This window comes from Cupressus sempervirens, chromosome 3 (genome assembly GCF_028749045.1).
Source record: "Cupressus sempervirens isolate cs-2001-9-10 chromosome 3, ASM2874904v1, whole genome shotgun sequence".
NCBI lineage: Eukaryota > Viridiplantae > Streptophyta > Pinopsida > Cupressales > Cupressaceae > Cupressus > Cupressus sempervirens.
Genome location: NC_143120.1, coordinates 418,378,345 through 418,403,967, shown reverse-complemented (window position 1 = coordinate 418,403,967; position 25,623 = coordinate 418,378,345). Strand labels below are relative to the sequence as shown.

At 35.4% G+C, this 25,623-nt stretch overlaps 1 protein-coding gene across 8 annotated transcripts in view; it reads right to left on the bottom strand.

Moving 5' to 3' along the window:
- Positions 1-11,288, bottom strand: part of LOC149566801 (vesicle-associated protein 1-3-like) — a 48,224-nt gene extending 36,936 nt beyond the window's left edge. The window contains exons 1-9 of one of the 8 annotated variants that reach the window (XM_089820118.1): positions 11,227-11,288; positions 10,793-10,870; positions 10,527-10,634; positions 9,690-9,760; positions 9,467-9,548; positions 9,205-9,320; positions 8,946-9,110; positions 8,685-8,726; positions 772-849 (exon numbers count right to left, since the gene is read on the bottom strand). In XM_089820118.1, coding sequence (XP_089676244.1) covers positions 772-849; positions 8,685-8,726; positions 8,946-9,110; positions 9,205-9,320; positions 9,467-9,548; positions 9,690-9,760; positions 10,527-10,578 — 606 coding nt within the window. In that variant the 5' untranslated portion in view covers positions 10,579-10,634; positions 10,793-10,870; positions 11,227-11,288. The other 7 variants (XM_089820115.1, XM_089820120.1, XM_089820119.1 and 4 more) reach the window with 7 other exon arrangements.
- Positions 11,289-25,623: the final 14,335 nt, after the last annotated feature.

Genomic DNA, 25,623 nt, shown 5'->3' with positions numbered 1-25,623 from the left:
ACATATTCGCTTTTGACCAGCATCGATACATTGGATTTGTAGTCTTAGAGACAAGACTCCCTGTCAAGAACTATTGTGCAGTTAAAACAAGCGTTGTTGAATGATTATGGGATTTAACAATTAAGGAGCAACTATCAATTTTAATATTTTTTACCTGCCATTATCTACCAAGCAACCCCTTGTCCAATTGTTAAAGAACTTCAATCTGATTTTTTTACCAGAAGTTCCTTGCATTTGAGACAATAGGTTACATAATCTCATTCAGAAACTTCAGAAGAAAACAAAAATCCCTGCCTATCTCCAGGTATTAGGGAACATGTCTGATCTGCATGAGTTGTAACTATAGACAGAATCTTCCAGCCATTAACTTCAATACTCGATTTTGAGTCTGTTTTATAATGCATTTAACATGTATCTTGCAGGCAAGTATTACACACCTCAATTAGGAAAATGTCAGTTTTGTATGAATTACAATATGTTTGTCACTAATTGACTCGTATTCACAAAATATTCCAAGCAGCACATTCAAATTTTAGTTTTGTTATGTTTCAGAATGCATTTAATAAAAATCTTGCAGAAAAGCTTTACAAGCTTCAATTTTGCAAAATCATAGGGAAGTTTGTCAACCAGTATGATGTGAAACAAAGTAAACAATGTAAGAATCCACATAAAGAAAAATGAAGTATATGCAACCCTATAAGAAGAAACACGGTAATGTACCATAAATGCCATATTAAGTTTCAACAGGGCACATGCAACTTCAAAACATACCAATTCTTGCTGCAATTGTTGAGCTTGCTGAACAATGGCATTCCTTTCTTCTGTTATTTTGGAAAGCATCACACGTGCCTGCAGTATTCACAACTCATATAAGAAAGAGCTTCAAAGGATTTCAGATTCTGCAATCTCAACCAGAAAATTATAAATGCACCCATCAAGTATAGCATTGTATGCACATACCCTGTCTAATGAGTTAGCATACATAAAGCAGGCATTTTCAAAAAGGATAACATTTCATCTTAAAGACATTGTTTAAAGGAAACATCATATGAATATATTTTCTGCAGTACAACTAACACTTTTGGTATAGAGCCAAATCTTTGGTGCAAATTGATCATCATAGGATAACTTTAGCAGCAATTACTGTTCCCCCACAATAGATGATGCAATATCAACATAAGGTATAACAATTTCATTGATCCACTATGCTTATTCTTTATGTAGGCTATATGATATTCTTCAAAATATTTGGTTGCAATTTCAGCTTTTCCATCGTTTCAACATGATAACTGAGGCATGTGTTGAAAAGATATCAAACAAACAAGATCCTGAAAGAATTTACTAATTGTTGCAGCTCTCTCTCTCTCTCTCTCTGTTACAAATGTTAAATCAGAGAAGGCCTTAGAACATATGGTACTTTTGAAGGCTGCAATCTGAGACCAATCCTTCAACAGCATGTAATTCTTAAGTTATCAAATCACCTTATATATATTGCCATTTCCAGGTACAAGTTGTACCCAAATTGGTTACTGATTGGAATAATTTTAGAATCGGCTAGGGGTTGGATTATTCCATGTGTCAACTTTAACTTGAACCCGCGGCGGCATCAATTAACTTTTTAATGTATTTTTTGAGTTTTGTTTAACCAAAATCCTTCCCCAATAGTATTTGTCTTCCAAAAGCCCTGACAGGAAAAACTGGCACTTTGCCAACAGCGAGAGTTAGCATATTGAGCCATGCAGCTAATCCAGTGTATCTGCCATGCTACAGCATATCTGATTTAATTTGGTAGCATTTATATACATGGACTCTACACTGTCCGAGCTGTCAACTTTTCTACAGGATTCTCTTCAGCTCACCACACCTTCAGTAATGTGCGTTAAACAAAGAATAAAAATTGAGTGAAGTATTGAGCAAATAAAATGTATTTGGTAGAGAATAAATAGAATTTGGTACTATTTTCTATTTATAATGTGTTCAACTCATTCTTCTTTCTTTGTATGTACAAATTAAAATTTGGCTATATATTTTAGTTTTTACTTACAATTAAAAAATCAATTTTTAATTTATATATTAATTTACGATCAATATGCTTAATCATTAATATATTTATTTTTAACCATAATATTTAATTTTCCATATGTATTTATGATTTTTTGTACGAATGTACCTAAATGTATCCAAGCCTAAAAAAATGCCGTATCCACATACCCCGTACCCATATACCTGATTGCAATTCATCAACTTAGTTAAATTCCAAATTCCACTTCATAAAGTAATACTTAATCAGAGAGAATTTTAAGATGGGTTGTGAACTGAGAAATCTAGGAAATAAAATTGAATGTGTGACCTCTATAAATCTGCAGAAATGTATTTTATTATTTTCTTCAAGAACCCCATTTTATGCATGTCAATTTATTTATGCAAAATATTACTAAACACAATTTTTTAATACTCTCTATAGAAAAAAAACATTCTTCCCTTGCTATCATTGAACCTTATTATATTAATGTTTTGCTTTTGTTATCTGATGTAAATGGTTGTCCTCGCAGAGAGCACTTTCCACTATCAAAATATCAACTGTGAACTGCTATGTTACAAAAGGCTTTATTTTCTATATGAAACCTATAATATGCATTTTCAATTAACATCATATTTATGCAAAATATCAACAAATACAAATTTTCAATACACTTAAAGGATAGGAGATATCTCTTACTATTCTTGAATCTTATAATATATTATATTGTACTGTTATATCTGAGTTCAATAATTGTTCTCAGACAGGAAACTTTCCACTGTCAAAAAGCCAGTTAAGAATTGATAAGTTACAAAAGGCAGATTTGTTCTTGTTGAAGTTTGTAGCTGCAATAGAGATCTTTATCTCTGAAAAAATAATGTTTGTTATGACCATTATGGTCATCTTCAGCTGAAAGAGATATTTGTGATTATATTTCAGTTAATATTATGCAAAAGACGTGTCATATGTCATGTGAAGAGGCATGCGTATGAAAATTTGAAGTGTTGAATATGTGGAAATTTGAAGGGTCTTATTTTTAGGACTCAAAGAGACCTTCGCGTGTAAAATGAAAAGTCTTATGCAATTTATTTATATGATTGCTTGGTATATTGTAATCGAATCAAGTGAAAGCTTTGTACTGAGTTTTTTATTATCAAGACAATAAAAGATATTTTGCCGGCGTGGCCGAGTTTTTCCCTTCAAGAGGAAGAGTTTTCCCAGGATAAATATATAAATATTCCAAGTCTTTTGTATATTGTTTTTACTCATCTTTGCTGCTGTGTATCTAATATCTGGGCAAAAAAATCAAAATGGTATCAGAGCCTAGTTTAAATAACAGCAATTAAGGAACTTTATTTTTCACAAGTTTATGTATATGTTGAGGTTTACATAGGTGTTTTATAGGGCGCAGGGTGAGGCAGTTGCAGAAGTCATTTCATAACGCCAAAGTGATGTGGTTGTGCTTGTTTGTAATGATGTCGAAGAGCACCATTGGAGTAGGGAAGTTTGGGAAACAGGCCAAGATCTTGCCGAGATCTGTGAAGCACCTCATCTATTACTGCAGATTTCACGGTATTGAGATTTTCAACAACATGACACATCTGGACTCAGAAATATCAGATTTTTCAGCAAAGTTGCCCCTGATCCAGAAACTGTTGTTGTTGCATCCCGACGTGGAGTTCATCTGGTGGATAGTCTATGATGCTATATTCACTGACATGGTTTTTGAGCCCCCTCGCAAAAGCTTCAAGGAACATGATTTTTTTTATGCATGGGCAAGAAGAGCTTGTGTATAATCACAAGATCTGGATTGGGCTGGATACTGGCTCATTTTTGCTAAGGATTTTTCCAGTGGTTGCTGTATACTGGCTCATTTCTGCTACCTTACTGATTGCCCAAAGTTCAAAGCCAACAATCAGTCAGCCATCGTTTATCTTCTTATTACTTCCTTGATCAAGTTTTTTAAGATGAAGACTGGGTAGAGTATGCAGCGGCTGTAATGCCAATTCAAGATTGGTCTTTGAGCTTATGCAGGTTGTCTGGAAGTAGAAGAAGCCAATAGCCTCTTATCCATCACTGTGTGAACTTGCAGAGAGTCTTCCTCTGATACAGGTGTCATCAAATAACACAACCCGATACTGAGTTTTTCAGGTTGAAGTCAAGGAAAATGGGAACTTACCATACGATTGGGCATTGTTTTTGCATATCATTACAAGACTGGAGTTCTATCTTTCATTCTTTTCCTTGGTCTCTTTTGTAACTGCTCAATCCTTGATGAAATGGCATCACCAGTTTCTTATCCTAGCAGTTGTCTTGAGTTGTATGGCCACTTTGTAATCTTATCGGGTGTATTTCAGTGTTATTATTTTTTCTTTCAGGTCAGTGTAAAGAGCGTGATTATTGATATAATACAATAACTAGAGCGTCCAAAGGAGCTCGAGAGTTATTGAAGATTCCTGTCATTTTTATGAGAATCGTGAGCAAGTCCCAAGGCTAGATTGCCTGACGCAATGTTTGTCGGAAGCCTTTCCTCTCTGCTCGAGAACGATTACGGCAACCTGTTTCCTTCATTGAATGGGATTGGAACCTGCCTGGAGATTATATGCTGGTGCTATCATTATCAGGATATTGTATATGCTGGTGCGACCACACTCCTGAATATTTTTGCACTGCCTAACACCCATCTCCTCAATCAACATATCTCATCTTCTGGATATCTTCTCAGTGTATCCTTCCAACCAGGTTGGGCAAACTCTGATCTGCTGCTTTCTGCATCTGTTGATTGATTAAGTTGTTGGGTTTACTGCAGTAGCTTTAAGTTTAATCGCATATTCGTTGACACCAGCTATTGGGTGTGTTTGTAATAATTTGATCACAATTTTAATCCTGGTGTAGGGATCCGCTTACGTCTCAATATGGAAGGTAAAGGGGTTTTGAAGTTATTCTTGGTCAGCTTGGCCTCAAAGGTATTGATATTCGGCCATGTAGGCCTCAAATGTGCAGGGGACTCTGTCAATTACCATTCTGTGTGTCTGAAAGTTGTAATTGTGGATGTTGCATAAGCTTTGAGCTGTCAAGCTCAAGTGCAAACAAGGCCACAAACAAGCAACTTCAGGAGCTCGATTGGAATGCTTCTGTCAGAATCTGTGATGTGGTCAAAGCCTCTAAACTTACTGGCTAGGATGTAGCCCAGGCTATCAAGAAGCATTTCGCAGTCAGAATCCCTTATGAGTAGACATCTGTGTGTGTGTTGAGATTAGATCTCAAAGAGATAAGTATTTATGATTATATCTCTTGACAGTGATTTCTTTTAGCATTGATAAGTTGATGTCAATTTAATCTCTATTGGTTGCAGGATGCAACAAAAATGATCTTTAGAGAGAGACTATTCAGCTTCAGAGGGAGATTACGTGACAAAGGGAGATGTCCAATCCATTGCAAGTTTATGCAATAGTCAACCATCTTATTGTGATAATATTAAAGTTGTCCCTGCTAAGAGGGAGACACTGTCATTAAAGTTATCCCTGCTAAGAGGGAGTCACTGTTATCAAATTGTTGCTGCTAAGGGGGAGGCTTTGTTATTAATGTTGTCCCTGCTGAGAGGAAGACTCTATTATTAAATGTTGTCCCTACTAAGAGGGAGACATTGTTATTAAAGTTGTTCCTGCTGAGAGGAAGTCTTTGTTAAGAGAAAATCTAAGTTATTAATGCATTCTTCTGTGAGAAAAGTTTGAGGTGAAAGCCCTCGTTCCACCCTTTGCGAGTAGGTACGGTGAACCACCCTCTGCAAGTAGGCATGGTGGATATGCATTCTTCTCTAGGACAAATCTGAGGTGAACGCCCTCGTTCTGCCCTCTGTAAGTAGGTACAGTCGATCACCCTCTGCGAGAGGGCATGGTGGAAATGTGTCCTTCTCTGGGAGAAGTTTTGAAATTAATGCCTTCATTCTACCCTCTGCAATCAGGCATGGTGAAAGTCATGAGGGTGACTCCATTCTATGTGCTTATGAAGTAACTATGGTAGATTATGTTATGCTGAGATAACATATGTGAACTTCCGCACTAAAAGATCTCTCTTGCTAAGAAGGAGTGTTGAAATTTGTAGCTGCGATAGAGATCTTTATCTCTAATAAAATTATGTTTGTTATGACCGTTATGGTGATCTTCAGCTGAAAGAGATATTTGTGATTATATTTAAATTAATATTATGCAAAAGACATGTGCCATACGTCATGTGAAGAGGCATGCGTATGAAAATGTTTAGTGTTGAATATGTGGAAATTTGAAGGGTCTTATTTTTGGGACTCAAAGAGACCTTCGTGTGTAAGATGAAAAGCCCTATGCAATCTATTTATATGATTGATTGGTATATTGTAATTGAATCAAGTGAAAGCTTTGTACTGAATTTTTTATTATCAAGACAATAAAAGATATTTTGCTGGTGTGGCTGAGTTTTTCCCTTCAAGTGGAAGGGTTTTCCCAGGATAAATATATAAATATTCTGAGTCTTTTGTATATTGTTTTTACTCTTTTTGGCTGCTGTTTATCTTATATCTGGGCAAAAATCAACAGTTCCATATGCAGAATTTTATAGTTTCATGTTCCAATCAGATTCTGTGTTAGTCGGTATTGTTTACAAATTACAACCCAACCTGTACCTGGAACAGTTACAAAACAACTATGGATCCCCATCCATGAAAAAGCTAATTTTGCCAAGGTAGTCTCTAATGGAACTAAGGTGAGCCTTAGTTAAATGCATACACACACACACAACACATATTACATATACATACATATACATATACGTATATACACATATACATATACATATATACACATATGTACATATTTACATACATACATACATACATATATATTGTTCCTTTCGTGGAGTTTTACAGTTTCATGTCCCAATTAGATTCTGTGTTTCTGGGATTACTCAAAGCACAACCTGTAACTAGAACAGTTCAAACTAGCCATGGATCCCAATCTGCAAAGGGACTAGTTTTGCCCAAGTAGTCTGGATTCTGTAATGTAACTAAGGTGAACCTTGGTCAAACACACACACACCAAAACTGGCAACATAGTTTAGATTGCTTAGGTGACTGCTGATGTTCATTGTTCACAACTTCACTGACAACAGCAAGCACTAAAGACAAAAGCTTAGAAGTTGTTCATTCTGGTTATATTTCAACGTTACACACACACACACACCAGAACCGGCAACTTAGGTTAGATTGCTTGGGTGCCTGTTGATGTTCACTGAAGTTCTGACAATAGCAAGTACACCCACAATAGTGGAGAGCGCTTCGAACAAAATTATTAGTAACCCCTGAATAAAGGTAATTAGCCATCCGACAGATTGGGAGAGCGTGGTGAAAGGGATTTCCAAAGGGTAAGGAGTCATTGGCCAAGCTGTGGGAGCAAAGGGGTAGTCGGATCCTCTGCTGGTGTTAAGGTTTGCTGCCCACTTTTGCAGAGAACAAAATGAGAATTATGTACCCGCTTACAAGTATGAATAGAAGAAACACGATAATGAGCTTAGCGGAGTGGCCTTTGCACGGGTAGTGGGGTCCTCTGCTGGTGTTAAGGTTTGCTGCCCGCTTTTGCAGCCAACAAAATGAGAATTATGTACCTGCTTACAAGTATGAATAGAAGGAACACGATAATGAGCTTAGCGGAGTGGCCTTTGCAGGGTCTCTCCTGCTGTTTTAGGGGAGATGGAATCTTTGGCATTTGTGTTAGGAACTAGCTGGTTGTTTGACAAGGAACTCAGCCCCCTACTATTCTAATGGCTGGCAGGGTTGCTTACTATTCTAATGGCTGGTGCTAATGGGCTAAGGGCAGTGTTTGTATTTCCATAATTGGAAACTTGCTCTCTAGCAGCGACTTGGAGTCGGGTAGAGATGTGCATCTATATGTCACATCTCGTCTTGGAGTGGGGAGAACAGTGTGGAGTGGTAGGGTTTGCCCCTAAAATAGATTATTGTTGAGGCAGATGACGTAACTTACATAATATGCCCCCCAAGTCATTCATTCTGGTTATATTTCAATGGTTCCCATAATCTAAAAATCTACAAAGAAAACTTTCTATTACTCAAACGGAACACAAATGAGAAAAAGTATTTGAAAAAATATATCTCCACATAGGGAAGGAAACAGACACCAAAAATTTATAATTATAAAGACCAATACACATGCATAGGCACATGCTCCATCTTACAGAATCTATGAAGCAACTAACAATTATTAATCCCATTTCTTCTGTTTTTGGGGAGGGGTATGTTTCACTGCCAGATTTCCATTTGTGTTGCTTGTCTACATTTTATTATTTGGCTGTCACTAAGTTATCGTCAATGGTCATAACTAACATCAACTTATTATGCAACATTCAATGGCCATTTGACCCATTATTAATGTAGAAGTTTCTTCCCATGCAAGAATGAATGTACACGTGCGTGCACACACACATGCACATGCATATAGCCAACCACACAGATCTGATATCACACACACACGGGAATCATACGCAGGCTATTTCTATACTTGCACAAGAATCAATGCTCAAAGTACATTCTCATACTCTAGTGCCTAAGAGACAATTTCTAGTCATGCTAATTTAAATCACATCCTTTATTAATAACAAATAGAGAAACAAGACTGACCTCAGTGAGTTTCGCCTTCAATTCCCCAACATCTCTATGTCCCTAAAGACATGTCCACACAAAGTATACATATGTAAAATATGTGAATGATTTTATCTAGATTAGAAAGCAAACCCATTAATAAGTAATAGTATGATGAATAAATACCTTGTGATATAGTACCACTACTTATCAGAAATAAATCAAAGGAAACATCTACCTCACCACATTTCTGTGCAGGTTCATTAAATGGGCACCAAATCACATGAACATGGCACTCACCGAATCAAACACGCCAATATTTTGCTTTCCATTCTGCAGTGACAGAGGCCTAGGAGATATAACCTCTTCTGATTCTTCGGGCACTGGAGAAGGAGGCTGAGGTGGCGGAACATACACCACTCTTAATTTGCACTCCTCAACAACTTTCTCATTGCCTTTGTTGAACTGTCATACATATATCTTGGATGTTTAAAAAATGTGAGAAACAAATTCAAATTATATCAAGGCCCTCAGTACTTCCAGATTTAAAGTAACTCACCATTTCCTGTGAAATATCCTTTGTTTCTGACCCATAAGTTGTTATTATACTCTGTACAAGGAACTTGTCTTTGCATTGAAGATCATGAGGTGCTTCCCGCTGGGCTTGCATGGTGACTAGAAATTTCATAACATTGCATGCACATGCCACATGCAACAGCCATTAGGACACTTAAATTGCTGGAATATCCATTTTATTACATTGCAGGAAGCCAAAATAAATAATGTGTGACATGAATAAAATTAGAAAAGAGGAATGGTACCGGTAACATCACAAGAAGATTTTGGTAATACAACACCAGTGTTAGGTCGCACACAATACTTCTTTGGGGAAGTAGTTTTGACCTGCAAATAAATAAATAAATAAATAAATCAACTTTAAATCAAATTACCACATACACATTCCGGCTTAAGAAAATAAAAATATAACAAACTGAATATATACAGAAGATGCAGTAGAAAAAAAAATTGTATATAGTAGAATACCTTGAAGGCCACATAATGATCTGAATTATTGAACAGTTGAAGAGAACATGAGCTCTGTTTCTTGAGTTCAACTGCTCAACACACCCAAAAATCCACATTGGTTAGGAATTCTCAAAAACACGAACTGTGCCATAGAATACTACGGCACTTTCTTAATAAAAGAAACACATAGGGCCGATGCTTGGCAATGATCAAACTGCCCATTGAGTTGTCAATATCATTTCTGAAACTGAAGAGAAATGGGCATGGTCATTCAAACCGATTACACAGATAGTTACCGCAGTCTGTATCCATATTTATCAATCAAACCATCCTACAAACTTAAGTTTAATGGCAAATGTAGCCCTGAGAAGAGCGTGACTCAAAATCTAATCACCCTAACCATAATAGACAACTCATAACTCAAATAACAATGATATTCAAGGGTGATCAAAGATTACACTGCTTGAGAATGAGATTGGAGTGCTGCCCGATTTTACAAATTATAAACATGCGACTTGTACATGACCCAAGTTTACAGATTGTCATGATCCAAGAGTGACTTAAATTTACAAAACTTGACAATCCGATTCGACCTTCTGATCCAAGTTTATAATCTTAAAAACATGGTCCAAATTTATCATAGGAGTTTTTTAACCGTAACCCAAGTTAACAATGTTTGAAAATATAATCCAAAAATGAGCCATGCCAATTTTACAAGCCTTAATGAAAGTTAAGTTGACTGTGATGCAAATTTATAATCTTATCCAACCTTAACTCCAGAAGAGACCCCAGTCAAGATTAATCCTGCACCTCGCCCCAAGTGCACAACAAAAACTAGATGATTTTTTAACTTACATGGGAACTTAAGCTCAGTGGGCTGAACCGTGAGAAGCTCCCCACTGCTCATTCTTTCCCAAAATGAGCTTGATCTTGAATTCTGCTTCAAAGACTTCGGATAAATTCCTGCATATTCCCGTCTAACTAAGACATCGACATAAGTATAAATATAAAAGCCACAAAGAAAATGACAAAAAAGACATTCACATGACTCGTCTTTCTCAGTGTAAAGAATAAAGGAATGTCCCAAAAGAACTCGACCTATATTGCAAATGAAAACTAACCCACAAAACAAAAGAAGAAATAGGGCTATAAAATTATTTCTTCTGCCTCGAATCAAAATATCCCACCTGTTTGTAAACCTGCAAACCAGGTGTTAAAAAATGCATTAACAAGATGCACAACATTTTATAGCAATTCATCGGAGTAGGGTTTGGATTAACTTGTTAAGCGAAGAAAAAGAAACCATGCAACTACAAATCATAAACCCAAAAGCATATAATTCAAATGCAGAATAATTTGAGCACAATCTAACTTGCCTTAAAAAATCCAAGTTCGGATCTAGATGTTCATATAAAGTAAATAAATAAATTTACTCGAAAAAACAGAACTACGCTGGGCAATGACTTATATAGATAAATTCGCAAAAAGCGCCCAACATCATCGGTTTGCCCTACACATCAGCATTAAGCTTGCCTGGACAAAGATGGGGGTCTACCTCACGTCACGAAGTTCGAACTTAAAAAGCGGTAAAGGAGATCAATGTCTTAAATCAGATCACTGTTCTCTTTCATATAGAGTGTATTCGTGTCCATATAGGTAAGGTGGCATAAATTACGTGACAACTTCTGGCTGGTAATGGGTCGCCTTAATTTGGATCTGGACCTTGGTGGATGAGTTTAAATTTTCCTTCAATGGGATTTTGTCATACCTTAGCAGGATTACACATGGTCATTAAAACAATATGAAAATCTATTTCAACTACACCTAATTACTTTGTTATTTAATATGTTTAATACATAATATTAGATGATGTGTCTACTATATTATTGGATAATTGGTAGTAGTGATGTTGTGAGTAATAAGATTTAAACTCTTACAAAGTCATTGTAATTACATGGTTGTACTTTTGTTGATCAAATATGCTTGTAAGTTTGAGTTTCACATTGAAAATCGAAAATGTGGTCATTCATTTATAACTTTGGGTTGAAAATATTTTATGTAGTATTGAAGGGAGTGTCATGTCAATGTCACCAATCATGCTAAAAAGGTTACCGAGCCTTTTATTTTGTTATAAAGTGTATGGTAATGGGATCCATAATAGTCACAAATTTGAATGTTTCACTCTTGTCATTTTTTGTTGCTATTAACTTTTAATCTTTTAATATTGTTATTTTTGTGATCGTGAAACATCTTTTGATACTCTTTCTTCTTCTTATTTATGATTTTTTTGGTCAAATAATGTGGATCCAACATTTTCAAATATGTGTTGTTTCCATTATCTTCATTTTTAAAAAAGAATGAGACTTCAAAAATGACTTCAACCCCAACATCATAAGTTGTAGAGGAGTAAAGTCAAATATGAATTGCAAATAAGTAGAATTGTTCTCGATATGTTTATGTCAATGTAATGTTAAAACATTTGCAAGACATGATGAAAAACTTAAATCATGTAAAAATGGTTTTTAAAGTATAAAAAGTGTTACCTTTGTTTTTTTGATGAATAGTGACCTTTTCTATTAATAAAATATACTCAGTTTACAATTCACAAAAAAGGGGTCGAGGGATACAAGATCACCCCGCGAAAGAGTTCAAACGACCAAAGTCAAACTAAAAATACGGCCACAGTCAGAATCAGAATATATTCATCAAAAATATATATATAAGGCAACCTCAGGCTGCCAAAGTAGTTCTAACTGAGGGTGGTGGATCATCTTTATCTTGAAAACCCCAATCATCTTTAGGATTGGGGGGCAAGTTGGGAACAGTCCAGCCATCGTCACCAGCAGCAGGAACAGTGGCAGCCTCTACATCTTTAAACTCTAATCGCGGAGGAGAAATTGCCAGGTCCAAGCGAGGCCACTTCCTTGAGTGTGCACAATGAGAACTAGGAGGAAGAGCTGGGGACCAACCAGTACCACCACGGGGTGGGGAAGCTGAGCGGCGCCTCCATCTGCCATCACCACCACTAGGAGAGCGACGGAGGGAAGCTTGGGAGCGCAGGGTGTGCGAGTGGCACCAAGGACGGCGACCGCGGGACGTCGAGGTCTCCGTTGAGGCATTTGGAGGAACTCTGGCAACACTACAAGGAGCATTGCCTCAGTGATTGAGCAGCTCCTGCAGGTGAGCAACTTCGAGTGCAACTTTATTGGCTTGCACCTCACCATGTGCAGAAATTAGCTTTGTAAAGTGTCTTGGGTGAGGGAATCTTGAAAGTAAAAAATTATTTCAAATGTTTTTGATGCATTTTGTGATTACAAAAAGGTTATTTGTTTATCATTAAAAGCTTCAAAAATGTTTTAAACTACATGTCTCTATCATGTTGAAAAGTCCACTAAAAAAGGGCTGACAACTTTCTTGGTTGGAGGGAAAAATAGTAAAAGTTTATTTAGATGCTTACATGCCAAAGGAACTTTGTGAATATGCAGTGTTAACTGAGTTCACTTGGTTAACACAAGAAAATTGTTTCTAAGTTAGTGTCTACCGAGCAGGGTTGGCTAATGAAGGATTTTCTTGTTTTGGCATATTGAGTTTAATTGATTTAGTTGTTGGTTCTAGCTGACTACGAAGATGAATATTAAGTATTCTAAGTTGTATTCAAGTCGACTTTACAATGTGTGAGATATAAATATAAGGTCAAGGTGAGGATTGAATGTGTGGAACATAACAAAAGATATAATGATGCTTAGAGGAAGTGAATTAGAAGGATAAGCATAATATCCTTGTTGAGCTGCAAAGATACATTCGATCAGGAAGAATCAAGTATTCAAGCCAAAATTGAGATCTGTAATCAGCAATTTAGTTGCATCAAAAATCAGGGTTGGCTCCTAACAGGGCTCACTTCAAAAGAGTGAAAATCAGTAACTAGTTTCAATTGATAGTTTTTTCTGAATTGGGTTTCCATGTTAAATCTTGGTGTCACTTATGTTCATGCTATTTCTTATATGTGTATGCAACTAAGTTAATATTAAGGTTAATCACATTAAGTTTAGTATATTCAATTATTGTCATATTGCTATCAGGATTTATTTGTGTGATTTTGAGTCAAGCTCATTGACCCATGTTTCATGTGTAGTGATTCAACATGAGTCCATTTCTCATGAGAATAAATGGAACACTTAGCAATCATTGGATCTAGGTGATGCTCACAAGGGTGAAGCACGGAGACTTCCCAAGAGGTCACCCATCCTAGGACTACTCCAACCTAAGTGTGCTTAACTATGGAGTTTCCTCCATGGTTAAACCCAAAGCTTGCAAACCCATTTATTCTCATGAGAGATGAATTCACGTTGAATCACTACTCATGAAACATGGGTCAATGAGTTTGACTAAAAATCACATAGTTAAATCCTGATAGCAATATCACAATTTGACTTGTTGTGGAAATTATCTCCTACTTGTCAATATTTAGTTATTGTCAAGTTACAATATTTGTTAAGAGTAAACCAAGTGCATGTGTGTTTGCTGAGTTACAGCAGAATATAATTTAATCAAAGTTTTGTTTTGTATTGACATCTAAGGGATCTGGTATTTATTTTTGTAGTAACTAATTCACCCCTCCCCTCTCAGTTACTCCTCTTATATTTCCAACAAATAGATCTAGCATTTTTTTGGTAGTTTCTGTGAAAATAGGGGAGTCTCTGATTTTCGGAGCACTTTGAGGCCAAACAGACCTCATGGTTGGATTCAAAAGGTGTCAAAGCCGTCATTTTCATATAAAATTTGTCGAATTTGGACACAGTCGGAATTTGAAGCAAAATAATAGTGCTTCCAGATTTGGCATGTTTACCAAGGTGGTGATTTTATGATTTTCAACATGCAAATCAAATTTGTTGTCTCAAAAATTGAGATTTTTGGCAAGCAAATTGAGATTTTTTGATACGAAAATCTCAATTTTTGGCATGCTAATTAGAATTTTTTTATCGCATATCAATATTTTGGCATGAAAATCAATGTGTTATACAAAAATTAATGCATTTTGGCACATATCCTAAGGTGTTTGGTACCTGCTTTTTGCTCAAAGTCAGATGATCATTTTATCTTTCGAAGGCCATAAGTTGCTCATTTTAGCTCCATTATTTAATCCAAAAGAAGCATCGGAAAGCTCTTCTTGAGCTCTATCTATATTCTTTGTGATTTTCATTAGTATTTCTCAAATGTATATGTGATACTCAATTGAATATTTTTTCTCTCTTCTTGTTTATAAATTCCTTCTAGCAATTGGGGTTCAGTTTTTTTTATTGTAAGGGGTGTTTTGTATTATTGTTTTTGTTATTTACATTAGTAAACCAGAACTTTTTCAAAAACCAATCCAACATCTTCTAAAACAATGGTTGAGACCTCTTCTTGTCCAGAACTTCTGATCCTTCAGACCCTTCATAACTATCACACATGGAAGTCCTTGATGACACAACTTCTATGATCAAAAGGGTTATGGTCTTGTTTAAATGCAGTGCAGCCAATTTTACAGAGGCCTTTTGAGATCATGTAGCATAGGAACAAGATGGATGAGGCACTGTGATTTATTGCTTTATAGGTATCTAACAGTCTACAATTTCATCTTAATTAGTGTAATACCCCTCTAGCTATGTGGACCAAGCTTAAAGGCTTGTTTGGTACAGTGAATGAACTCGGGGCACTTCAGATTGAGGTAGAGATTACCTCTCTTGTATTGGATTATTTTCCATCCATTGAGGACTTCTTGATGAAGTTCAAACAACAAAGATCTTTATTGTAGGGTTGTTGGAAAACCAAGCCTAACACTAAGTGCATTTGCCTGATTCTTTCTAAGCTTTGTGGAAACTATCATATTTTGTCCTCTACCTACTATTCCACCAAAGATGCTTTGAGTAATAGATTTATGATGCCGTCCTTTGAGGTTTTTTATGATCATTTGAATCAAGAGCAAGCTAAGTTCTCTTAGTTGGATTCTCTCATAAACTTATAGACTTATGCATTGGTAGCTCGATCATCTTTTGGGACAAAGGAGAAGACACAAAAATCACATTCTAAGAGTCTTAGATTGATTCTAGCCCTCACAATTCATCAAGGCCACCTCCTCCTAAAGTGGGTAAACCAAAGCTAGAAAGATTGAAGTGTACTTATTGTAATAAGCCTAATCATGATGAGTCACATTACTATGAGAAGAAGTTAGATAGTTATGTCAAATAGGTTTTAGATTTGACTGGTCTCCTTCAAAAGAGCAACATTGGTATTCCTTCTACTTCTCACAGATTGTATTCATCGTCATTGTTTCAGTCAAATGGTAAAAATATAAGAAAGGGTCATGCACTATGTGCAACTACTACTCCACATTTTTATAAATGGTTATTGGATTCAGGTGCTTTGCACCATATGGCATCTTCTCAAGATTTATTCTCTTCTTTTGAGGCTTCTCCAACTCCACATTTTTTGATGGGTAACAACACTATTATGATTGTATGTGGGAAAGTTTCTATTGGCATTTATGATGTACTCTATTTTCCATCTTCATCATCTAACCTTCTTTATATTTATCAAATCACACACACTAGGATAGGGAAGATAGTTGAGTTTGCATGAGATTTAATGCACATCAGAGATAGTGAGACACGCAATATTGTTGCTACGAGGATTGTTGATCACTTTTGCCACCTATACTCTTTCTCTCATTTTGGTCCACCATCTCCACTATTAGAGACTCACTCTCCTTCTTTATGAGAGACTACTGAGGTGAAGTCAGGTTGCTTAAACTTACGTGTTGTTCCTAAGACCAGTGTTGTGACTTCTACACCTCCACCTCTTGTTTAGAGTTCATCTATCACACGGGATTACTCTTCAGAATTGCCTACCATTGTAGCTCTAGTCATTGAGCCACCTACTACAGTTGTTATGGATATATCAGAGGACACACATCTCCTCTCAGATGATAGATTTAACACACCTGTTATTCTACCTCCATTGGAGATTCCATTTTAGGATTCTCATGCATTATCCTTTGAGCATCAACTAAGACTTCCAGCTTCACCTTACATTCAACAGTTTTACCCTCCTTGTCCACTGTCTTTGTTTCTTTCAGATTGGAGCCACATTGGTATGTTCATCAACACATGAGTTCCTCCATTCTGAGGGGGCTATGGAGTCTCAAGCTTCTATCATAGGGGGTTTTATTCTACTTATGGTCTTCAAAGAGTCTCTTGAGATATTTTATTTATGCATCCTTTTCTATCTCTTTTTGGAGTAGAGTTTTTCCCACTAGGTTTTCTCTATTTTTATATTTAATAAAGATTTGGTTGTGATTAGGTACCTCATCCAGCCTTGTTTTTGGGACCCAAGTTTTCTTTCAGCATTGCATTGTAGTTTCCTTACTTTTTTTGCATTGTTTGTAGCTACGTTGTTGCTCGTCTTAAGGGGGGTGTAAGAGTAAAGCATAAATTTCATTTCATTTATTAAATTACCTTTATTCCCTTCTTAAGATTTCAATTTATGGACTTTGAATTTCCATTTGACAATTAATTAGTAATTTTTAAATGTCATTTACTTCTTAAGATTTCCCTTTACGGTTATCGATCTCCTTCTATAAGGATTGATCTTTTGTAATTATCTATCATCTTTTTAGTCTGATAATATAGTGCTCAAATTTTCAGAGCAAGACCTGTTGGAAATATAAGGTAGGCTAGGTTACCGAGAGGGGAGGGATGAATCAAGAACTAATAAAACTTTATCTTCACCAATTAATCCTTCATATAATATTCTGATCTAATTGCATTCATGAAAGAATGAAAGCATTAAAATATTCATAACACTTTTACACAAGATATGGTGACCCAAAAACCTTCCAAATAGAAAGTAAAACTGGGGTGGGGATCATACCCACAAGCTTTATTACTGCAGTATAAAGTTAACTATTAAGGCTTACAAATGACCACTTATAGTGATTTGCCCTATTAGGAGCAATAAGGACTATGAGGTCCACCTTGTTAAAGGATTTGCATACATACAATAAAGTATTCACTCAATTAAGAGATTTAGCAAAAGACTGTTAAGTCTACCTTGTTAAAGGATTTTACTGATGCACTTGTTAATATGAATCAATGGTTGATCTTTGATTTGCAACTTCAATTTGTTGAATGAGATTCTGTGTTTTGCAATGATCACCTAACTATGATAGATAAATCTTTGTTGTCCCATATACTACTTCTAGCCTTCTTTAATTCATACTCATGTACTTCATAATCTTCTTTAACTGACATATTTGGATATGATACAATGCATTACATATATACCAATCCAAATAACAACTTATTGGAGTCGGCTACATACCAATTTTAACATAATTCATAAAGTCGACCCAACTGTTATAACTTGGGTTTAGAAGACAAACTTAGTGATGTTCTAATACATGACAAACACTATCAATGCTCGACAAACTTTGGTACTCGGTTGAACTTGAAGCTTGTTTCATACTAATCACTTCTAGGTAGCTCAAACTCAGTCAACATTGTGCTACTCTATGAACACTAAGAAACTCAGTTGACACTGCATGACTCGGTCAACACTAGATTCACATTGTTAACATTGTGAGATTAGTAGATATAGTAGAACTTGCTTAACATGCTATAGCTTGATTAACACTACAATCTTCTTGACTTCTATTGAATAGCTCGGTAGCCTCTGTTATGCTCAGTTTGCATTGTACAATCTTTGAAGCTCGTTAAATATTGTGTGGCTTAGCACACATTGTAAACTTACTCAAGTGCTTGGTAGACATTTCATTCTAACCACTTGGCTTGGGAGCAACTAAATCATTTGGTTAACATTGTGGGATGAATGATAAGCTTGGTAGAAATGTAACCATTTGACTAGGTGTTGAGTCACTAATAGACAAGTTGACCTTAATGTCAACAATCTCCTCCTCTGGTATTAGTGGCAAAAACACTTATCAAACCAAAAATATAAACATTCAAAACTATAAGTCAAAAACTTCATTTATCATTATTCGAAGTCTTTAACTTGGTTTTGACTTCTTGTTATTGTAGCTCGGTAGCATACTCTATTTTTTTGATTTTTCACAATTGTTTTTGCAAAGATACTATTTGCTTATTTGTATAAGTATCTACATAATACTATACTACTCCCCCATACATATATCTCTCCTATATACTTACATATGGAGCATGGTATATTTCTCTTCCTTTGTCAATATCTTCTCATCATTAGCAATATCCAATCAGCATTCAAGATGCACAAGGATCATTGAGTGATGGTGGAAAGTCAAGACCTTATTGAGCTAGGTCAGGTGGCAAGACCTTACTGAGTGAGGTCGAGATACACTAAAACACTAGATGTAGACATCAAGTTATTGGTAACTCTATCGAGCTGTGAATGTCTCCGGAGCATTAAAAGCCAAACCGAGTGGAGGACAATCTATCACCGAGCAAGTATACATATGAAGCATTAATGGCAATTGAAAAGAGGAAATTTTTTATAAGGAAGAAATCAAATGCATTATTTCACTGCAAATTTCTAGAGCTATTTGTGAAGAGAGAATTCAGGGCCCCTGAGCAACTTGAGCATTTATTGTTGAAGATTTCTAGCATTTTTAGTAACCCTACCGAGCATGGCATCATCAAGTAGCAAAGTCAAAAAAGCTTATGAAATGTTAGTTCAAGGAGTTGATTGCCAAGAACCTACATTCAAGTTGAGTCTAACAATTATCCACATGAAGTTTGTGCATTATTTCTCTATGCCAAATAAAGAAATTGAGTATGCTTAAAAAGGATTCAAAATAAAATTCCTCCCATCAGTCAACCAAGAAAAGAAACAATGCCTCATGTCAACCTCAACACAAGGGCCAAGAAGGGGACCCAAAATAGGTCCCAGGAAAGGGATGCACTACATCCTAGGCATGGGATAGGGACACACTACATCCCTCTCCTAGGTCATGGGTTTAATACATCCCTATCCTAGGGCCCAAAAAAATTTAAGATTCTTTTGAGGTCTTAGAACAAATGCTTATTTTGAGAGATTCGGTGCATATTTCAAGAAAAACTTGGTTTCGTTACGAAAAAGGATTTTATTAATTGGAAAATGAAAAAGGAGGACATTGTGTAGATAAGTCCTAACTTGAGTTTTGTATCATGAAATAGGAATACCAAGGAGGATCCAATAGATCCTACCCCGATTCCATCTAGAAGCAATAAAAAGAGATGTAAATGCAAATTAAATACATGTTTATCATTAAATAAATGCTAAATCGTCACTAAATTGAAGTGCTTCCAATTTAGGACAATACATTTCTTCAATTCCCTCAATTGATTTGTCCTTATTTTTCTTGATGACATACTAATTTATTTGAAGATTGTTGAAGAACACGAGGTCCACTTGTGCTAGCCATTGTAGTGGATTTGTGACCATCAGTTGTATGGAAACTTGGACAAGTGTAAGTTTCTCCACACTGAGGTGAAGCATTTGGCATACATCATTTCAAGTTATGGTAGTTTGGTGGATCCTTCTATGATTTGAGCTATCATGGATTGGCCAACTCCCAGTAGTGTTCCCAAGGTTTATAGTTTCATGCACTTAGAGGGTTACTTTCATCAGTTCATGAAGGATTTCTCTAGGTTGGCTTGAATCCTGTGATTTTTGTTCTGAGTAAAGGAAGGAAGTACATAGTTGAAAATAATTTTTCAATTATATATTTTCATTGATGTTACACAAATTTTACACTCTAATTGAGCACTACCAGTAGTAACCAAGCTTAGAAGACTCTAGTATCAACCGAGCATAAGTTTAGAAGAAGCCAAGTTTAGTGATAAAGTGCAAACCAAGTTAGGTCAATCATTGAAGGATTCAAGTGTTAATCAAGTCAGGTCAGTTACCAAAGGGGTTCAGTGTAAGCCGAGTCAAGTCAGTTACAAAGGAAGTTAGTGGTAACCCAGTGACCCAGTTTCAGTTCTATCCAACCTACAATAGAATAGTTATTATTATTATTTTGTTTATGTAAGCCAACTTAGTGGATGTTAATTTCTTATTTGTAAAGGTATTCAAGCTGACTTGACACTGGGTTTCATATATATGAAAGGTTAAGTTGTGGATTGAAATATGGAAGTTGTGGAAGAAGATAATATATGAATAAAGAATGGTATCTAATTAAGAGAAAAACATCCAAATAGCTGCAAATATTATTTTGATTAGGGTAGATCCAAAGGATAAATCAAAACAATGATCTAAATATGAAAATTAGTTGCTTCATTAATCAAGTCAATCATTGTTACTCTCTAACAATTGTAGCAATGAAGAAATCTCTTAACAGAGTTGACTTAACAATCATTTTGTAAATCCTCTAGCAAGGTGGCATTTCTCGATTGAAGTTTCTTAAGACCTCTAACCAGGCCACTCCTGAAAAGGTGATTCAAATCCTTTAATAGGGTCACACCTAATAGTGTGTTTTGTAACCTTTAACATGGTTGGTTTCTAACAAGGCTCGCTTCATAAAAGTGAAAAGTTATCACTAGTTGCATTGGTGGTTTTCCCAGAGTGGGTTTCCATGTTAAATCTTCATGTCTCATGTGTTCATGTTATTTTCTTATTGCTTTATCTTTTTTCAACTAAGTTACTAAAGGTTAATACACATTAATATCTCAAGATTTCTTTATTAATTAGTTACAGTGAATATCTAGTTCTAACCGAACTGTGCAAGGATTTAAGTTAATAAGTTTGTTTTGACATATAAGAGATTTGGAATTATTTTAGTGGTAACCAATTCACCCCTCCCTTCTTAGTTACTTCTCTTATATTTCTAACAATTGGCATTAGAGCTGTTGGTGCATGTTGAAAAGTTTTCAAGGACCTAAGCTAAATATCAAGATGTCTTATAGAAGAGAGATTCATAAGTTGAACAGAGACAACTTAAAAGCATGCGAGGAACTCATGAAGCTACATTTGGGAACCATTTCAGATACGTGCCTAAGCTTCTTGGAGAACTAGTATGTGTCACCTCTTGATCCTTTGACTGTGGAGCAAATGGCAGATAAAAATAATCACAACACAATGATGTTTGACGTTGCTTCTACTCTCAATTATCTTGAATTTGATGAAGTCAAAGATTGTCCTACTACTCATGAAATGTGGAACAAGTTGCAAAAGATCTATGGAGGAGATGACAATGTGAGGAGAGCCAAAGCAGAAAGTCTAAGAGGTAAACTTGATTAGATGAAAATGAAAGAAGATAAACATTTCCAAATATAGTGAAAGAATCAAAGCAACTGTGAGTGCAATCAGAGCTGCATGAGGAAAAATAGATGATGTGATAGTAGTCAGCAAGGTATTAATAACTCTTCTTCCTATTTATGCAATTAGAGTTTCATCTATTCAAGAGATGAGACATGATCCCAAAAATGATATAAATTTGGATGCATCAGTGGGAAGGTTAATAACTTTTGAGTTGGATAACTTTGATAACTCTCTTCCTAGATCTCAGAACATAGAATTAACATTCAAAGCCATGGTAGAAAGAGAGGAAACTCAAAAAGAAAATAGTTTGATAGTGAAGAAGAAGAAGAATCAGATGATGACCTTGATGTTATTGAAGTCCAACAGTGTTGATGAAGATGAAATGATATATATTGCTATTAAAGATGAGTCAAATGATGAGGATAATGAAAAGATGACACTAATTTCTCATGTTAGCAAGAATGACACATGGATAATAAATAGTGGCTATTATCATCACATAACAGTGATAAAACTAAGTTTGAACACTTGGAGCACTATGATGGAGGAAGTGTTAAATTTGGAAACAATGAACCATGATATGTGAAGGGAAAAGGATGCATTGCATTGACTGATGAACTCAAATGTGACAATGCTTACTGGGTTGAAGGACTGAGACACAATCTTCTAAGTGTGGCACAACTGAACAACATTGGATACAAGGTAGAATTCATGAATGGGAAGGCTAGGCTTCTAGATGGTAAAGGAAACCTAGTTGGAATTGGCGATCAAACAAAAGGTAATCTATTCTATCTATATCTCACTGAATATTCATAATTGTTGGCATAAGTAGAGGAAAGTTGACTATGGCATGAAAGAATGTGTCATGCAAACTTTGACAATTTGGTTACTATAAGTAAGAACACAAGAGTAAGAGGTATTCCAAATATAAAGAGTCCTAAAATGGCTACATGCAAACAATGTCAGATTGGAAAGATGGGTAAAACTAGCTTCAAAAGTAAGAATTACAACACTGAAGAAGTATTGGAACCAATTCATATAGATCTTTGTGGACTAATAGGCATAGAAAGCTATAGTGGAGATAAATATTTCATTTTGTTTGTTGATGATTATTCTAGGATGATGAAAATAATGTACTTGAAGGATAAATTTGAAGCTTTTCAAAAGTTCAAGTGACCGGCTAGGGTTGAAAAAGAAATAGGGAAGAATTTAAAATGTCTAAGGTCAAATAGAGGAGGAGAATTCATCTCTAATGAATTCAATGAATTCTACAATGAAAGATGAATCAAAAGATAGGTATTTGCACCTGGTACACCTCAACAGAATGGCATAGCAGAAAGAAGGAATAGATCCATCATAGATTGTGCAAGAACATTGATGATAGAGAAAAATATTTCATCCAAATACTAGAAAGAAACAATTAGTATGATAGTTCATACCTTGAAATGATTTCAACTAAAGAAAGGTATAGATCATACACCTTACGAATTATGGTATGGCTATAAAGCTAATGTCTGTTACTTCAAAGTATTTGGAAGCAAGTGTTATATCTTGAAAGAGACAAGGAAAGGAATATTTTATGCAAAAAGTGATGAAGGCATATTTCTACGCTATTCCAACAAGAGCAAAGTATATACATGTTTGAATCTTGCTACTCACAAGGTTATAGAAAGTGTACATGTAAAAATTGATGAGTTCGCAGAAAAGAGTGAAGAATGAAGCAACAAGGAACCTAAAGACTACATCAATTTTGTTTTCTTTGAGCCTAAAACTTTACCAAAGGTACAAAAAAATGTGATTAGGCAACAAAAAATAACTTTACTCCAATAGTCAACACCACCCAAGTTACCTAAATCTGCAGTTCAACCCAAGTTGTAGCCAGAGCAACCCTAGTTAGAGATAGTTTGAACTGAGTCCCAGAAAGAGGAACCCAAGTCACAGACTATGGGAGCCAAGTCTCAAACATAGTAGAATTTAGACTTTCACATAACCTTTGAGCATTGTGAACCAAGTCAAGAATCTAGAAGAAAGGAACTTGTACTTGCTAGATAGGCCAGAAGGCATCATGCACTTGAACAAATAATTGGAGGTCAGATAGAAGGTACAATGATGAGGAAAAAATTAAAAGGTACATGTCTACTTATTGAATTTGAACCGAGAACTATTAAAGATGCATTGAATAATGAAAGTTGGATAGAGACAGTGAATGAAGAGATTGGGCAAATTGAAAAGAATAATACCTAGACTCTTGTTTCTAGAACCAAGGAAAAAAATGTAATTGGGGAAAAGTGGGTATTTAGAAACAAATTGAAGGAAAATGGAAAAATATAAAGGAATAAGGCAAGGCTAGTGTGCAAAGGATATACTCAAGAAGAAGATATAGACTATGGATAAAAAATTTCTCCTATTGCTAGACTTCAAGGGGTCAGAACACTACTTGCATATGCTACATTCAAAGGATTCAAAGTGTATCAAATGGATGTAAAATCATCTTTCTTGAATGGAATTTTAGAGGAAGAAGTTTACATTGATCAACTTGAAGGTTTCATTGATCCAAATAAAAGAGATATGGTATGCAAGTTACACAAATCTTTGTATAGTCTGAAACAAGCTCCTAGAGCATGGTATGAGATGCTACATGGATATTTGGTAAAGATTGGTTTTTATGAAATCAATGATAAGAGTAGTCTGTATATCAAAGAAGGATCACAAAATAAGATACTGTTAGTAGAAACATTTGTGGTTGATATACTATTTATAGGTCATGATGAATTATGTAAATCATTCTCTGAAGAAATGAGGAAAGAATTTGAAATGTCAATGTTTGGAGAGATAAAATTCTTTGTTGGTTTACAAGTTCATCAAATGAAGGATGACATTTACCTTTCTTAGTCAAAATATATCAAGAAGATATTGAAGATCTTTGGAATGGAAGATTCCAAATCAATTGGAACACCTATGTCTACTGGACACAAACTATCCAAGAATGATGATTGAAAAGAGGTAAATCAGACTACCTATAGATCCATGATTAGGAAACTTTAGTATGTTGGTCACACAAGACATGATATTGCATTAGCAGTTAGTATAGTTGCAAGGTTTTCTACAAATACGATAGAAAATCATATGATGGCAGTCAAAAGAATTATGAGATATCTAAAAGGTACTCAAGACTATGGTCTATGGTACAAGAAATGAGGAAACCTTGATTTAAAAGTCTTTACTGATGCAGATTGGGTTGGAAGCATTGATGATAGAAAAAGCACCAGTTGAGGAGCATTATTTCTTGGAAAGAGGCTACTATCATAGACTAGTAAGAAGCAAAATTGCATCTATGAGTCTAAAACAAAGGGATAATATGTTGTTGCAACAGTTAATTGTTCCAACGTAGTCTAGATCAAGTAATTTTTGTCAGGAATAAAGGAAAAAATCAAGGACCTAGTGGTTATCTATTGTGATAACACAAGTGTAATCAACATAGCCAAAATCCAGTAATGCACTCTAAAACAAAATACATTACAATCAAGTATCATTTTATGAGAGAATTAGTTCAAGATATAGAGGTTAGATTGGAATATGTCAACACAAAGGAGTAGGTTGCTAACATATTTACCAAACCATTACCTAAGGATGCATTTTTGTATGTCAAAGGAAAGTTATGGATCATTCCCCTAATTGATGC